This window comes from Numenius arquata, chromosome 28 (assembly GCF_964106895.1).
Source record: "Numenius arquata chromosome 28, bNumArq3.hap1.1, whole genome shotgun sequence".
NCBI classification, from domain to species: domain Eukaryota; kingdom Metazoa; phylum Chordata; class Aves; order Charadriiformes; family Scolopacidae; genus Numenius; species Numenius arquata.
The window spans coordinates 2937813-2954606 of NC_133603.1; the positions used below are offsets into that span (position 1 = coordinate 2937813).

The window sequence follows — 16794 nt, forward strand, 5'->3', positions numbered from 1 at the left end:
TCGAGAAATTAAGGAAATTAAAGAAATTAAGGGAATTAAAGAAATTAAGGAAATTATGAAGGAATTAAGGAAATTATGAAGGAATTAAGGAAATTATGAAGGAATTTAAGGAAAATTGGAAGGAAATTCGAGAAATTGGGGAAATTCGAGAAATTAAGGAAATTCAAGAAATTAAGGGAATTCAAGAAATTAAGGAAATTATGAAGGAATTAAGGAAATTATGAAGGGATTTAAGGAAATTATGAAGGAATTTAAGGAAAATTGGAAGGAATTTAAGGAAATTTGGAAGGAAATTCGAGAAATTGGGGAAATTCGAGAAATTAAGGAAATTCAAGAATTTAAGGAAATTAAAGAAATTAAGGAAATTATTATGGAATTAAGGAAATTATGAAGGAATTAAGGAAATTATGAAGGAATTTAAGGGAAATTGGAAGGAAATTCGAGAAATTGGGGAAATTCAATGAAGGAAAGTGAGGAAATTTAAGAAATTAATGAAATTAATGAAATTATTAAGGACATTAAAGAAATTAAGGAAATTATGCAGGAAATTCAAGAAATTGGGGAAATTCAAGGAAGGAAATTAAGGAAATTCAAGAAATTAAGGAAATTAAATCAAGGAAACTAAATTAAGGAAATGATGAAGGAATTTAAGAAAATTAAAGAAATCAGGGAAACTAAATTAAGGAAATTAAAGAAATGAAGGAAATTAAATTAAGGAAACTAAATTAAGGAAATTAAGGAAATTATTAAGGAATTAAAGAAATTAAGGAAATTAAGGAAATTCAAGAAATAAGGAAATTATTAAGGAATTAAGGAAATTATGAAGGAAATTTGAGAAACTGGGGAAATTGAAGGAAGGAAATTGAGGAAATTTAAGAAATTAAGGAAATTATTATGAAGGAATTTAAGGAAATTAAAGAAATCAGGGAAACTAAATTAAGGAAATTAAAGAAATAATTAAATTAAGGAAACTAAGGAAATTAAGGAAATTATGAAGGAAATTCAAGAAATTAAGGAAATTAAGGAAACCCAAGAAATTAAGGAAATTATGAAGGAATTAAGGAAATTATGAAGGAAATTCGAGAAACCGGAAATTCAATTACGGAAATTAAAGAAAGGAAGGAAATTGTTAAGGAATTTCAGGAAATTCAAGAAATTGGGGAATTGTGCTTTTCATATTTTCCAGGGGTTTTTTAAGGGCTTTTCCTGGGTTTTTAACATTTTTGGTGGCTTTTTTCTGGTTTTAGTGGGGTTTTTTGACACTTTTGTTGGTTTTTTAACATTTTTGGTGTTTTTTTTAACAATTTTGTTGGGTTTTTTAACATTTTTGATGGCTTTTTAACATTTTTGGTGGGTTTCTTTAACACTTTCCACGGTTTTTTCAACATTTTTGGTGGTTTTTTAGCACTTTTGGTGGGTTTTTTTAGCACTTTTGGTGGTTTTTTTAGCACTTTTTGGTGGTTTTTTAATTTTCGGTGGCTTTTTTAACGGTTTTGGTGGGTTTTTTTAACACATTTTGTGGGTTTTTTGAAGCTTTTTGTGGGGTTTTTTAACGCATTTTGGTGGTTTTTTTAACACTTTTATTGGTTTTTTAACACTTTTGTTGGGTTTTTAACACTTTTATTCGGTTTTTACCAATTTTGTTGGGTTTTTTTAGCACCTTTATTGGGTTTTTTAGCACTTTTATTGGTTTTTAACACTTTTGTTGGGTTTTTTAACACTTTTGTTGGCTTTTTTAAAACTTTTATTGGTTTTTAACACTTTTGTTGGTTTTTTTAGCACTTTTAGTGGGTTTTTTAGCACTTTTATTGGCTTTTTTTAGCACTTTTGTTGGGTTTTTAACGCTTTTGTTGGGTTTTTTTAACACTTTTGTTGGGTTTTTAACACTTATTGGGTTTTTTTAACACTTTTGGTGGGCTTTTTTTAACACTTTTATTGTTTTTTAATGCTTTTGTTGTTTTTTTTAGCACTTTTGTTGGGTTTTTTAACACTTGGTGGGTTTTTTTAGCACTTGTGTTGGTTTTTTAACACTTTTATTGGGCTTTTTAGCACTTTTATTGGTTTTTTAACACTTTTATTGCATTTTTTTAACACTTTTATTGGTTTTTTAACGCTTTTGTTGGGTTTTTTTAACACTTTTGTTGGTTTTTTAACACTTATTGGGTTTTTTTAACACTTTTGGTGGGCTTTTTTAACACTTTTATTGGTTTTTTAACGCTTTTGTTGGGTTTTTTAACACTTTTGTTGGTTTTTTTAACACATTGGTTTTTAACACTTTTGTTGGGTTTTTAACACTTTTATTGTTTTTTTTTTAGCACTTTTGTTGGTTTTTTAACGCTTTTGTTGGTTTTTTAACACTTTTGTTGGGTTTTTTAACACTTTTGTTGGGTTTTTTTAACACTTCTATTGGGTTTTTTAACACTTTTATTGGTTTTTTAACACTTTTATTGGTTTTTTTTAGCACTTTTGTTGGTTTTTTAACGCTTTTGTTGGGTTTTTTAGCGCTATTATTGGTTTTTTAACACTTTTATTGGGTTTTTAACACTTTTGGTGGTTTTTTTTAGCATTTTTATTGGTTTTTTTAGCACTTTTGATGGGTTTTTTAACACTTTTATTGGGTTTTTTAGCACTTTTGTTGGTTTTTAACACATCCGTTGGTTTTTTTACCGCTTCCGTTGGGTTTTTTAACGCTCCCCCTCCCCCTCCCCCTTTTCTCCTTCCACCTCAAAGATCTTCCTTGGCCCAGAAGCTCCCCGAGGTCTTCACCGTCACCTCTTCCTCCTCTTCTTCCTCCTCCTCTTCCTCCTCCTCCATCTCCCGGGGGCGGGGGGGGGTGGGGGGTTCGGGGAGGGGGTCACCTCGGCGATGGATGTCCCTGGCCGCCCTCACGCCCGATTTCACGGAGGTCTCGATCCAGGCGTGGGGTTGGGCGGTGTGTTCCCCGGCGAAGAAGATCCTCCCTTGAGGTGGGAAGAGGAGCTCCGAGTAGTCCACGAACTGATAAGGGGTGAAGGCGGCGAAGGCCCCCATGGAATGAAGGTCCAGTTGCCACTTTTGGACCACCTTTTCGGGGCAAATCTCCCGTAGGTAGCCCTCCGTCAAGTCGTGGACGGCGGCCAGGTCTTGAAAGACCACCTCCAGGATCTCCTCGTCCTTCAAAGGTAGGAAGAAGTCGGCGTCGTCGTTCCAAGTGTAGGAAGCCAAGATGACCCCCAAACCGTCGGAGAAGTTGTGGTTGGGGTAGTAGATGAAGCGGGAAGGGCGGTCGGTGACGGATTGTCCACCCCGGATACCTTCCTCTTCCCAAAACTTCCGGGTGCAAACCAAGGCCACCTTGGTGGAGGCGGCGTAGTGGAGGGAGCGTAGGGCGTGGGACTTGGGAAGAGAAAGAGGAGGGTGGAAGCGGATGCGCCTGGTGGCCTTGGCGGTGGAGGTGACGAGGACGTAATCGGCGGTCACGTGGTTGAGGGAGGAAGAAGAGTTGGAGGCGTTGTAGAAGACCCGGACCTTGTCTCCCTCGGCGACGATCTTCTTCACGGTGGAATTGAAGAGGACGACGCCGGGCAGGGCTTTGCGGAAGGCCCCGGGGAGTCGGTCGAACCCCCCCGTGATCTCATCGAAACTGGAAAGGAAGGAGAAGGAGGAGGTCAAAGAAGGTCCTCGAGGGGTTGGGAAGCGTAGGAACTCTCCCGGAGGTACCAACAGAGCTTGGTGGCACCTTTGAACCGGGAGGGATCCCAGCTGGGCATCGAGGCCACCAAGAGGGATCCCACCGAGGCCACCAAGAGGGGTCCCATCGAGGCCACCAGGAGGGATCCCATTGAGGCCACCAGGAGAGATCCCACCGAGGCCACCAGGAGGGGCCCATCGAGGCCACCAGGAGGGATCCCATCGAGGCCACCAGGAGGGGTTCCATCAAGACATCAACACCACCAGGAGGGGTCCCACCAAGGCCACCAAGAGGGGTCCCATCGAGGCCACCAGGAGGGGTCCCACCAAGACATCAAGGCCACCAAGAGGGGTCCCATCAAGGCCACCAGGAGGGATCCCATCGACACCACCAGGAAGGGTCCCATCAAGGCCACCAGGAGGGATTCCACCAAGGCCACCAGGAGGGATCCCATCAAGACATCAACACCACCAGGAGGGATCCCATCAAGGCCACCAGGAGGGGTCCCATCAAAACATCAACACCACCAGGAGGGATCCCATCGAGGCCACCAGGAGGGGTCCCATCAAGACATCAAGGCCACCAGGAGGGATCCCATCGAGCCCACCAGGAAAGGTCCCATCGAGGCCACCAAGAGGGGTCCTATCGAGGCCACCAGGAGGGATCCCATCGAGCCCACCAGGAGGGGTCCCATCAAGGCCACCAGGAAAGGTCCCATCGAGGCCACCAAGAGGGGTCCTATCGAGGCCACCAGGAGGGATCCCATCGAGCCCACCAGGAAAGGTCCCATCGAGGCCACCAAGAGGGGTCCTATCGAGGCCACCAGGAGAGATCCCACCGAGGCCACCAGGAAGGGTCCCATCAAGGCCACCAGGAGGGATTCCACCAAGGCCACCAGGAGGGATCCCATCAAGACATCAACACCACCAGGAGGGATCCCATCAAGGCCACCAGGAGGGGTCCCATCAAAACATCAACACCACCAGGAGGGATCCCATCGAGGCCACCAGGAGGGGTCCCATCAAGACATCAAGGCCACCAGGAGGGATCCCATCGAGCCCACCAGGAAAGGTCCCATCGAGGCCACCAAGAGGGGTCCTATCGAGGCCACCAGGAGGGATCCCATCGAGCCCACCAGGAGGGATCCCATCGAGGCCACCAGGAGGGATCCCACCGAGGCCACCAGGAGGGATCCCATCAAGGCCACCAGGAGGGATCCCATCGAGGCCACCAGGAGGGGTCCCACCAAGGCCACCAAGAGGGGTCCCATCGAGGCCACCAGGAGGGGTCCCATCAAGACATCAACGCCACCAGGAGGGGTCCCATCAACGCCACCAGGAGGGGTCCCATCAAGGCCACCAGGAGGGGTCACATCGAGGCCACCCAGATGTCCTCTCCGTGGTGGTCCTACCTCGTGTCAGAGAAGATATAGTAGTGCCACACGGAGTCGAGGAAGGAGAGGTAGAACCCCGAGTCCTCGTTCATCAAGTCACCGATCATGTCGACGGCTCCTCGGCTCAAATTTCCTTCTTTAATCAAATATTCCTAGAAAAACCCAAAAAACCCAAAAAAAGACATTATTATCTCCATCGGCGCACCTTTTCCCCTCTTTTTATCCCCAAAAAAATCCAGCTCCTCGTCCATTTAAAGCCCAAACCGGAAGTTTGAGGGGGGGGGGGGGTTTACGGAGCTCTCGTTGCTGGAGATCAACGTCTCCTTCAGAAGAAGTTCTGGAGATGAAGGAACAAAGGAAATTCGGGGCCTGGGCGGGGGGAAGAACACCCCTGAGGACCCCACGGGGGTCCAATTTGCTCCGTTTTTGGGGGAAAACCCACCCAAAAACGTCAAGGGAGGAAGAGATTGGAGAGGTAGAGCCTTTCTCGAAGAAGGGATGAAGGTTGGTGGCCATCGGGGGGGTCAAATTTACACCCCAGCCCTTTACCTTGGTGGAGAAGGAGTCGTATTTGGCCAAAACGGCCTTGCAGTCCATCTTCTGGAAGCTCTTGAGAGCCTGGAGAAGAAACATTGATGGATTCAGAGTCTTCCTCAACCCATGGTTGAGTCCTCTTCCACCCATGGTTGGGTCTCCCTCAACCCAAGGTGCAAGTGAAGGTCCACCACAGCTTCATAGAGTGGTTAGAGTTGGAAGGGACCTTAAAGACCATCCAGTTCCATGGGCATGGACACCTCCCACCAGCCCAGGTTGGTCCAAGCCCTGTCCAACCTGGTCTTGAACCACCTCCAGGGATGGGAAACATCTTCCAAGCCCCGTCCAACCTGGTCTTGAACCACCACCAGGGATGGGAAACATCTTCCAAGCCCCGTCCAACCTGGTCTTGAACCATCTCCAGGGATGGGAGACACCTCCCACAAGACCAGGTTGCTCCAAGCCCCGTCCAACCTGGTCTTGAACCATCTCCAAGGATGGGAAACATCTTCCAAGCCCCATCCAACCTGGTCTTGAACCACCTCCAGGGATGGGAGACACCTCCCACCAGCCCAGGTTGCTCCAAGCCCCATCCAACCTGGTCTTGAACCACCTCCAGGGATGGGAGACACCTCCCAAGCCCCATCCAACCTGGTCTTGAGCCACCTCCAGGGATGGGCTCTGAAAGGAGCTTGAAGGTCTCCTTGGAGCCTTCTCTTCTCCAGGATAAACCCCCCCGCAAAACTCTCAACCCTTGGATCATCCCCGTAGCTTCCTCCAGCCCCACTCCAAGAGGTCCATGGCCTTAGTTTGGGGGTGGAGGTGGACGAGCAAAGTTGCCCCCGTTGGGCACGTACCTTCTCAAGAGTTTCTCTGTAGAGCTCTCGGGCGCTCTTGCCCTTCTCGGAGGGTTTCACTGGATACTTGAGGACATCGGGGTTCCTGGTGACCTCCTCGGCCCGTGCCCGAACGCCGTTCACCAAAAACCAGGCCTTGGGGTCCGTCTCCTTGAAGGGGTTGAGCTTGAGGCCAAACTGCTTGATGAATTCCCTCACCAGCCTGGAGAAGAGGAAAAGGACACGTGGTGACAACCAACCAACCAACCAACCAACCAACCAACCAACCAACCAAACCCCCCTCAAGAAACCTCCACCAAAGCCTAAAAAGGACCGTTTTCCATCAACCGCATCTGATTTTTGGGGGCCTGAGGGGAGATGGTGGCCCTTTGGCTCATGTTCTTCTGGTTGCCCAAGGATGGGACGGGGAGGAAGAGAGATGGGTGGTTGGAAGACCCCAGGTTCGGTGTCTTCTCCATCCCACCCGCTGGAACGTCCATCTCCTCATGCCGTGACCTCCAAACCAGAGGTCTCCTTCCATTTTCCCACCTCAAAGACGGATGATGGGGTGGGTTTGACCCCTTTATGGAGATGTTCTCCAGGCGGAGAGATGGGGCGGAGACCTCCTTCCTCCCCAAACCCACCTCCTGCTCCTCAGCCCCATCTCAAAGCAGAGCTTTGGGGTCGGTTCCTCACCCCGTGGTGGCCACCAAGAGGGACGTGGGCCTTTACCTCTTCCCGGGGCGTTTCTGGGCCCATGGCTGAGCCCACCTCCTTGGAGACCCTCTTGGAGACCCCAGCCCACCCCCTTGGAGACCAGGTTGGGTGTCTTCTCCATCCCACCCGCTGGAACGTCCATCTCCTCATGCCGTGACCTCCAAACCAGAGGTCTCCTTCCATTTTCCCACCTCAAAGACGGATGATGGGGTGGGTTTGACCCCGTTAGATGTTCTCCGGGCGGAGAGACGAGGCGGAGACCTCCTTCCTCCTCAAACCCACCTCCTGCTCCTCAGCCCCATCTCAAAGCAGAGCTTTGGGGTCGGTTCCTCACCCCGTTGGTGGCCACCAAGAGGGACGTGGACCTTTACCTCTTCCCGGGGCGTTTCTGGGCCCATGGCTGAGCCCACCTCCTTGGAGACCCTCTTGGAGACCCCAGCCCACCCCCTTGGAGACCAGGTTGGGTGTCTTCTCCATCCCACCTGCTGGAACGTCCATCTCCTCATGCCGTGACCTCCAAACCAGAGGTCTCCTTCCATTTTCCCACCTCAAAGACGGATGATGGGGTGGGTTTGACCCCGTTAGATGTTCTCCGGGCGGAGAGACGGGGCGGAGACCTCCTTCCTCCCCAAACCCACCTCCTGCTCCTCAGCCCCATCTCAAAGCAGAGCTTTGGGGTCGGTTCCTCACCCCGTTGGTGGCCACCAAGAGGGACGTGGACCTTTACCTGTGCTTGCTGGGCAGGCGCATGGCTCCCAGCTCCACGAACCAGTCCTGTCCCTTGGAGCGGTAGGTCTTGATCCTCCCACCCACCCGATCGCTCGTCTCCAGGACCGTCACCTAAAACGAGGGGGGAAGGGGGGGGGGGGGAAAAAGGGGTGGAGTTTGGGAGACGTTTGGGCAAGTCCGACGGGCGTTTTGGCCCACGGGGTGGGAGAGGTCCCCTCCAGGTGGCCAAGGAACCAGCCGCGGATCCAAAACTCCTCTCCGTTTGGCCAAGATCCCTCTTCCTCCGGGGCGGTTTCTCAATTCCGAATTTCTCCATCCCCCCCCAATTTGGCCACCGTCAAAGCCATGAGAAAGGTCCTAACGTCGGTCGAGAGGTCAGAAGAAGACCTCAACCCATCCCTTCCCGTCTTTTGAGAGCTTCCAAACTCATGGCTTGGGACTTTTTGGGCTGCTCAAGGTGGTTTTGAAGCCCCCCAGGACCACCCATGAGTCTTGGGCTGGTTGATCTCCATCAACAAAGGTCACCCTTGGGATGAGTTGGAGAAGGGAAGAAGTTGAGGTGCTCCTGGAAGGGTCTCATCCAACCCCCGGGGTTGTCCCAGGGTTGTCCCAGGGTGGCTGAAACTCCTCCTGACCCTCAAAACCTCCTTCTTGAGGAACATCTCACCAACTTGCTTCGCATCCAGCTCCTCCACCTCGGGGGGGATCAACCAAGGGGCTTGGAACCAGCCAGAAGAAGACCCCAACCCATCCCTTCCCGTCTTTTGAGAGCTTCCAAACTCATGGCTTGGGACTTTTTGGGCTGCTCAAGGTGGTTTTGAAGCCCCCCAGGACCACCCATGAGTCTTGGGCTGGTTGATCTCCATCAACAAAGGTCACCCTTGGGATGAGCTGGAGAAGGGAAGAAGTTGAGGTGCTCCTGGAAGGGTCTCATCCAACCCCCGGGGTTGTCCCAGGGTTGTCCCAGGGTGGCTGAAGCTCCTCCTGACCCTCAAAACCTCCTTCTTGAGGAACATCTCACCAACTTGCTTCGCATCCAGCTCCTCCACCTCGGCGGGGATCAACCAAGGGGCTTGGAACCAGCCAGAAGAAGACCTCAACCCATCCCTTCCCGTCTTTTGAGAGCTTCCAAACTCATGGCTTGGACTTTTTGGGCTGCTCAAGGTGGTTTTGAAGCCCCCCAGGACCACCCATGAGTCTTGGGCTGGTTGATCCCCATCAGCGTTAGGATGAGTTGGAGAAGGGAAGAAGTTGAGGTGCTCCTGGAAGGGTCTCATCCAACCCCCGGGGTTGTCCCAGGGTTGTCCCAGGGTGGCTGAAGCTCCTCCTGACCCTCAAAACCCCCTTCTTGAGGAACATCTCAGCAACTTGCTTCGCATCCAGCTCCTCCACCTCGGCAGGGATCAACCAAGGGGCTTGGAACCAGCCAGAAGAAGACCCCAACCCATCCCTTCCCGTCTTTTGAGAGCTTCCAAACTCATGGCTTGGGACTTTTTGGGCTGCTCAAGGTGGTTTTGAAGCCCCCCAGGACCACCCATGAGTCTTGGGCTGGTTGATCCCCATCAGCGTTAGGATGAGTTGGAGAAGGGAAGAAGTTGAGGTGCTCCTGGAAGGGTCTCATCCAACCTCCGGGGTTGTCCCAGGGTTGTCCCAGGGTGGCTGAAGCTCCTCCTGACCCTCAAAACCTCCTTCTTGAGGAACATCTCACCAACTTGCTTCGCATCCAGCTCCTCCACCTCGGGGGGGATCAACCAAGGGGCTTGGAACCAGCCAGAAGAAGACCCCAACCCATCCCTTCCCGTCTTTTGAGAGCTTCCAAACTCATGGCTTGGGACTTTTTGGGCTGCTCAAGGTGGTTTTGAAGCCCCCCCAGGACCACCCATGAGTCTTGGGCTGGTTGATCTCCATCAACAAAGGTCACCCTTGGGATGAGTTGGAGAAGGGAAGAAGTTGAGGTGCTCCTGGAAGGGTCTCATCCAACCTCCAGGGTTGTCCCAGGGTTGTCCCAGGGTGGCTGAAGCTCCTCCTGACCCTCAAAACCTCCTTCTTGAGGAACATCTCACCAACTTGCTTCGCATCCAGCTCCTCCACCTCGGCAGGGATCAACCAAGCGGCTTGGAACCAGCCAGAAGAAGACCCCAACCCATCCCTTCCCGTCTTTTGAGAGCTTCCAAACTCATGGCTTGGGACTTTTTGGGCTGCTCAAGGTGGTTTTGAAGCCCCCCCAGGACCACCCATGAGTCTTGGGCTGGTTGATCCCCATCAGCGTTAGGATGAGTTGGAGAAGGGAAGAAGTTGAGGTGCTCCTGGAAGGGTCTCATCCAACCCCCGGGGTTGTCCCAGGGTTGTCCCAGGGTGGCTGAAGCTCCTCCTGACCCTCAAAACCCCCTTCTTGAGGAACATCTCACCAACTTGCTTCGCATCCAGCTCCTCCCCAACCTCGGTTTGGCCAAATCCCACCCAAAAACGGGACAAAATTGGAGGGAACCCAAGGGTTTTCCATCCTTTTCCCTCCAGACGCCGGAAAATTCTTTTCCCGGGTGGACAACCCAAAACCCGAGGAGGTCTCCCGGTGGGATTCCTCACCTTGTGGCCGGCGTCTCGGAGCAACTTGGCCGCCGTGAGGCCGCTTATCCCCGCCCCCACGACGAGGACCTCGGAGGGCGAACTGTGGGGTTTTAACCCTTTTTGGACGATCTCCAGGAGTTCTTCGTAATCCTGGTCCCGGAGACAATCCTCAGGGAAAGCCTGGAAGCTCCCGGAGACGAGGAGACCAAGGAAAAGGAGGAAGATCTGGAGAAGAACTGGGGAGAAAAAGAGAAAAAAGGAGGAAATAAGGGAAGGAGGGCGGGGGAGGGGGAGCAACATGGAGATTCCTCCCCCGAAAAAAAGCCGGGAACGTCGGGAAAATAATCGGATAAATCCCTATTTTTGGCTCAAGTCGGGAGGATGAGGAAATCCGGGGAACGAGGAGAAATTCCGGGACGGCCAAGAGTCCGGGAACGGGGGGGTTTATGGATCTTTTTTTAAGGAGAAAACAAGGCCAAATTCAATATTTTTTGGAGGAAAAGATAATATTTGATATTTTGGGGAAAAGACAATATTCGGTATTTTTGGAGGAAAAGACAAAATTCTATATTTTAAGGGAAAAGACAATATTCTATATTTTTGGGGAAAAAAACCAATATTCTATATTTTTGGAGGAAGGAGACAAAATTCTATATTTTTGGACAAAGAGACAATATTCTATATTTTTGAGGGAAAAGAAAAAAATTCTGTATTTTGGAGGGAAAAGACAATATTTGATTTTTTTGGAGGAAAAGACAATATTCTATATTTTAAGGGAAAATACAATATTCTATATTTTTGGAGAGAAAAGACAATATTCTATATTTTTGGAAAAAGAGACAATATATATTTTTGGAGGGAAAGACAATATTCTGTATTTTTGGGGAAAAGACAATATTCTATATTTTTGAGGGAAAAGACAATATTCTGTATTTTTGGAGGAAAAGACAATATTCTATATTTTGGAAGAAAAAGACAATATTCTGTATTTTGGAAGAAAAAGACAATATTTTATTTTTTTGGAAAAAGAGACAATATTCTACGTTTTTGAGGGAAAAGCCAATATTCTACATTTTGGGGAAAAGACAATATTCTATATTTTTGGAGAAAAAGACAATATTCGATATTTTTGGAAAAAGAGACGATATATATATTTTTGGAGGGAAAGACAATATTCCATATTTTTGGACAAAAATACAATGTTCTATATTTTAAGGGGGAAAAGACAATATTCTATATTTTTGGAGAGAAAAGACAATATTCTATATTTTTGGAGGGAAAGACAATATTCTATATTTTTGGAGGGAAAGACAATATTTTATATTTTTGAGGGAAAAGAAAATATTCTATATTTTGGGGGAAAAAACCAATATTCTATACTTTTGGAGGGAAAAGACAATATTCTATATTTTGAGGGAAAAGACAATATTCTATATTTTTGGAGGGAAAAGACAATATTCTATATTTTTGGGGAAAAAACCAATATTCTATATTTTTGGAGAGAAAAGACAATATTCTATATTTTTGGGGAAAAAACCAATATTCTGTATTTTTGGAGAGAAAAGACAATATTCTATATTTTTGGAAAAAGACACGATATTCTATATTTTTGAGAGAAAAGACAATATTCTACATTTTGGGGAAAAAGCCAATATTCTATATTTTTGGAGAGAAGAAACAATAGTCTATATTTTTGGGGGGAAAAGCCAATATTCTGGATTTCGGAGGGAGGAGACTTTTGAACAGAAACCACCCCCGGGGATTTCCCTGTTTTCGGTTTCTTTTCACCCAAATCACCTCGGGGCGACTTTCACTTTCTTTTCCTTCTTCCCCAAATCTCGGCACTTTCTTTCCAAGGAAAAAAAAAAAAGGAAAAAAACCCAAAAAAGGGGAAAAAAAAAAAACCAACCCCAAAAGCCATTAAAAACCACCCCCCGGGGGATTCTCCGGGCTGGAAAATCACCTTTTTTTTTTTTTTGGTGGAACAGCCCCAAATCTGCAGAAAACTTGGGTCAAACTGGGAATAAACCTCGGAGCTTGTTGTCCCAAACCTCTGAGGGACCTCCCTCTTCCATCAGACCTTCTCCTCTTGGGACCAGACGTGGAGAAACCCCAACCCTGATGCCCAGGAGGTCTCCTTCTTCCATCAGACCTTCTCCTCTTGGAGGTAGACGTGGAGAAACCCCAAGGAGGTGTCCTCCAGGAAGGTCCCTGGAGATATCTTGAGCCTAGGACCCGGTGTTTCTGGAGAAACCTCTGAGGAAACCTCTGAGGGATCTCCCTCTTCCATCAGACCTTCTCCTCTTGGGGCCAGGTGTGGAGAAACCCCAACCCTGATGCCCAGGAGGTCTCCTTCTTCCATCAGACCTTCTCCTCTTGGGGGTAGATGTGGAGAAACCCCAAGGAGGTGTCCTCCAGGAAGGTCCCTGGAGATATCTTGAGCCTAGGACCCATTCTTTCCACCTCTCCCTCCATCATTAGGACCATCCCACACCCCACACCCCCAGGAAAAATAAAGGAACCCCCCCCCAAAAATCCAACCCCGAGAAGCTCAAGGGAGGAGAAATAAGTCACTCACCGCTGCCGGTCATGGTTCCAAGCGTGAGGAGAAGGAGAAGGAGGTGGAGGAGAAGGAGGTGGAGGAGAAGGAGGTGGAGGAGAAGTCCTCTGCTGAGATTTGCTTTTCATTTTATAGCCCGGACCAATCAGGGCCGTGGCAAGAAAAAAAAAAAACAAAAACCGGGCGATTTGTCACCAGAAGGGGAAGCGGGAAGGGATGGAGTCATCAGGAGGTGGTTTTTGAGGTGGGGCGCGGCTGGTTGGTTTCTTCTCCTGGGTGTCACCAGCTTCGGTCATTCCCCACCTCCAGCTGGTGGCCGAGACCTTCCTGGTTGGGAAATATCTTCAAAGTTCACCTTTACGTTGGGTTTTAGGTCTTTTCCCCCCCCAAAAAAATGTCTTTTCTGGTGACATCCAGATGAAGGTCCATCTCTTGGACGTCATGTTGGGTCGATCCCCAAGGAGGGAAGCCCGGAATGGCCAAAACGGGGGGACTTTTTCCCGGGATTTTATCCTTTGACCCACCAAAGGACCATAAATGGACCCGAGGAACCGTCCCCTTGGGTTGCGTTCACCAGATGGACCTTCTCAAGCCTGGGTGGGCACCTTGGCCCCGTTCTGCTCCTAAAAAAAAGAGGAAGAATAATAATAAAGCCACCAAAAACCATCTTTTCCCTCCAAACCAACCAGGATGGGGTGATGGTGGCCATCCATGGGGTGGTGGTGGCCATCCACGGGGTGGTGACCACCTATGGGGTGGTGATGGCCATCCATCCACGTATTACCTCATGGATGGCCACCACCACCCCATAGGTGGCCACCACCACCCTACAGGATGTCACCACCACTCCATGGATGGCCATGACCACCTCATGGGTGGTCACCGCGACCCTATAGGATGTCACCAGCACCCCACGGATGGCCATCATGACCAAAGGACGGCCACCACCACCTCACTAGTGGCCACCACCCCCCCATGGATGGCCATGATCACCTCACGGGTGGTCACCACCATTCCATGAATGGTCATCATGAATCAAGGACGGCCACCATCACCTCATGGATGGTCACCACCACTCCATGGATGACCCCCACCACCCTATGGATGGCCACCACCACCCCATGGATGGCCACCACCCCATGGATGGCCACCACCCCACGGATGACCCCCACAACCCTATGGATGGCCCCACCACCTCATGGATGGCAATCATGACCCAAGGATGGCCACCACCACCCTATGGATGGTCACCACCCCACGGATGACCCCCACCACCCCATGGATGGACCCCAACCACCCCATGGATGGACCCCGACCACCCCACGGATGGCCACCACCACCCCATGGATGGACCCCACCACCCCATGGATGGCCACCACCACCCCATGGATGGACCCCACCACCCCATGGATGGACCCTGACCACCCCATGGATGGACGCCATCACCCCATGGATGGACCCCACCACCCCACGGATGGACCCCGACCACCCCATGGATGGCCACCACCCCACGGATGACCCCCACCACCCCATGGATGGACCCCGACCACCCCACGGATAGCCACCACCACCCCATGGATGGACCCCACCACCCCACGGATGGACCCCGACCACCCCATGGATGGACCCCGACCACCCCACGGATGACCCCCACAACCCCATGGATGGACGCCACCACCCCATGGACGGCCACCACCACCCCATGGATGGACCCCACCACCCCATGGATGGACCCCGACCACCCCATGAATGGCTACCACCACCCTATGGATGGCCACCACCCCACGGATGACCCCCACAACCCCATGGATGGCCACCACCACCCTATGGATGGCCACCACCCCACAGATGACCCCCACCACCCCACGGATGGACCCCGACCACCCCACGGATGGACCCCGACCACCCCATGGATGGCCAGCACCCCACGGATGACCCCCACAACCCCATGGATGGACGCCACCACCCCATGGATGGCCATCATGACCCACGGATGACACACCCTCCCGCCCCACAGATGATGACATCATGGAGAGACACAACGTTTCTGACGGGATGAAACACGGATATTCACGGATATTTTTTTTGGGGGGTGTGGTTTTTTCTTTCCGATAAGGAACCTAATTAAAACCGGTTTCGGGCTTAAGCGCTAACGAGGAGGGTTGCTCAAGAGGGCTCCTCCCCCCATCGTTTACTGGAAACCCCAGTTTCCTCCTCAAACTGGTTACAGCCGGTAACTGGGAAGGATGGAAACGGAATGAAATGAGGTCAAGTGGGGGAGGGGGGAGATGGGGAGATAATTAGGTGCCAATTAATTATCCGCTGGATTCAAGGTTGGTTTTGCTTAACGAGGTAAGGGGGGAAATAAGTTGATTAATGAGGGGAGGGGGAAATAAGTTGATTAATGAGGGGAGGGGAAATAAGTTGATTAATGAGGGGAGGGGGGGAAATAAGTTGATTAATGAGGGGAGAGGGAAATAAGTTGATTAATGAGGGGAGGGGTGGAAATAAGTTGATTAATGAGGGGAGGGGTGGAAATAAGTTGATTAATGAGGGGAGGGGGGAATAAGTTGATTAATGAGGGGAGGGGGGAAATAAATTGATTAATGAGGGGAGGGGGGGAAATAAGTTGATTAATGAGGGGAGGGAGGAATAAGTTGATTAATGAGGGGAGGGAGGAATAAGTTGATTAATGAGGGGAGGGGGAGAAATAAGTTGATTAATGAGGGGAGGGGGGAATAAGTTGATTAATGAGGGGAGGGGGGGAAATAAGTTGATTAACGAGGGGAGGGAGGAATAAGTTGATTAATGAGGGGAGGGGGGGAAATAAGTTGATTAATGAGGGGAGGGGGGGAAATAAGTTGATTAATGAGGGGAGGGGGGAATAAGTTGATTAATGAGGGGAGGGGGGGAAATAAGTTGATTAATGAGGGGAGGGAGAAATAAGTTGATTAATGAGGGGAGAGGGAAATAAGTTGATTAATGAGGGGAGGGGGATAATAAGTTGATTAATGAGGGGAGGGGGGGAAATAAGTTGATTAATGAGGGGAGAGGGAAATAAGTTGATTAATGAGGGGAGGGGGATAATAAGTTGATTAATGAGGGGAGGGGGAGAAATAAATTGATTAATGAGGGGAGGGGGGAATAAGTTGATTAATGAGGAGGGGGATAATAAGCCGATTAATGAGGGGAGGGGAAATAAGTTGATTAATGAGGGGAGGGGAAATAAGTTGATTAATGAGGGGAGGGGGAAATAAGTTGATTAATGAGAGGAGAGGGAAATAATTTGATTTTTCTTAATTATTATTCTATGGACAACCCCCCCCCCCCCCAGACCCCTATGGACACCCCCAGGCCCCTAGGAGCTCCTATGGACCCCTACAAGTCCCTACGGGCCACTACGGAACCCTACAGATGGCCACCACAACCTCATGGATGACCACCACCACCCCATGGATGGCCACCACCTCGTGGATGGCCACCATCACCCCACGGATGGCCACCACCACCTCATAGGTGGCCATCACTACCCCATAGATGGTCACCACCACCCCATAGGTGGTCACCACCACCTCATAGATGGTCACCACCACCCCATAGGTGGGCACCACCACCTCACGGATGGCCACCACCACCCCATAGGTGGTCACCACCTCGTGGATGGCCACCATCACCCCACGGATGGCCACCACCACCTCATAGATGGTCACCACCACCCCATAGATGGTCACCACCACCTCACGGATGGCCACCACCACCCCATAGGTGGTCACCACCTCATGGATGG

The 16794-nt window shown here is 49.8% G+C and overlaps 1 protein-coding gene across 1 annotated transcript; it reads right to left on the reverse strand.

The window, feature by feature from the left end:
* Window positions 1-2583: 2583 nt before the first annotated feature.
* Window positions 2584-10747, reverse strand: LOC141476148 (L-amino-acid oxidase-like). The gene is made up of 6 exons (XM_074164751.1): window positions 10466-10747; window positions 7878-7990; window positions 6455-6656; window positions 5613-5681; window positions 5082-5215; window positions 2584-3622 (listed from the first exon to the last, which is right to left on the reverse strand). Exons 1-6 carry the CDS (start codon window positions 10745-10747, stop codon window positions 2725-2727), a joined length of 1698 nt encoding a protein of 565 aa, XP_074020852.1. The 3' UTR covers window positions 2584-2724.
* Window positions 10748-16794: the final 6047 nt, after the last annotated feature.

Coding starts and splice junctions, on each gene's coding strand:
- LOC141476148 (XM_074164751.1), bottom strand. CDS start 10,747: ATGTTGCTCCCCCTCCCCCGCCCTCCTTCCCTTATTTCCTCCTTTTTT. Junction 7,991..10,465: donor TCCGAGACGCCGGCCACAAG/GTGAGGAATCCC, acceptor CCCTCGTTTTAG/GTGACGGTCCTGGAGACGAG. Junction 5,682..6,454: donor ACAGAGAAACTCTTGAGAAG/GTACGTGCCCAA, acceptor TTTCTTCTCCAG/GCTCTCAAGAGCTTCCAGAA.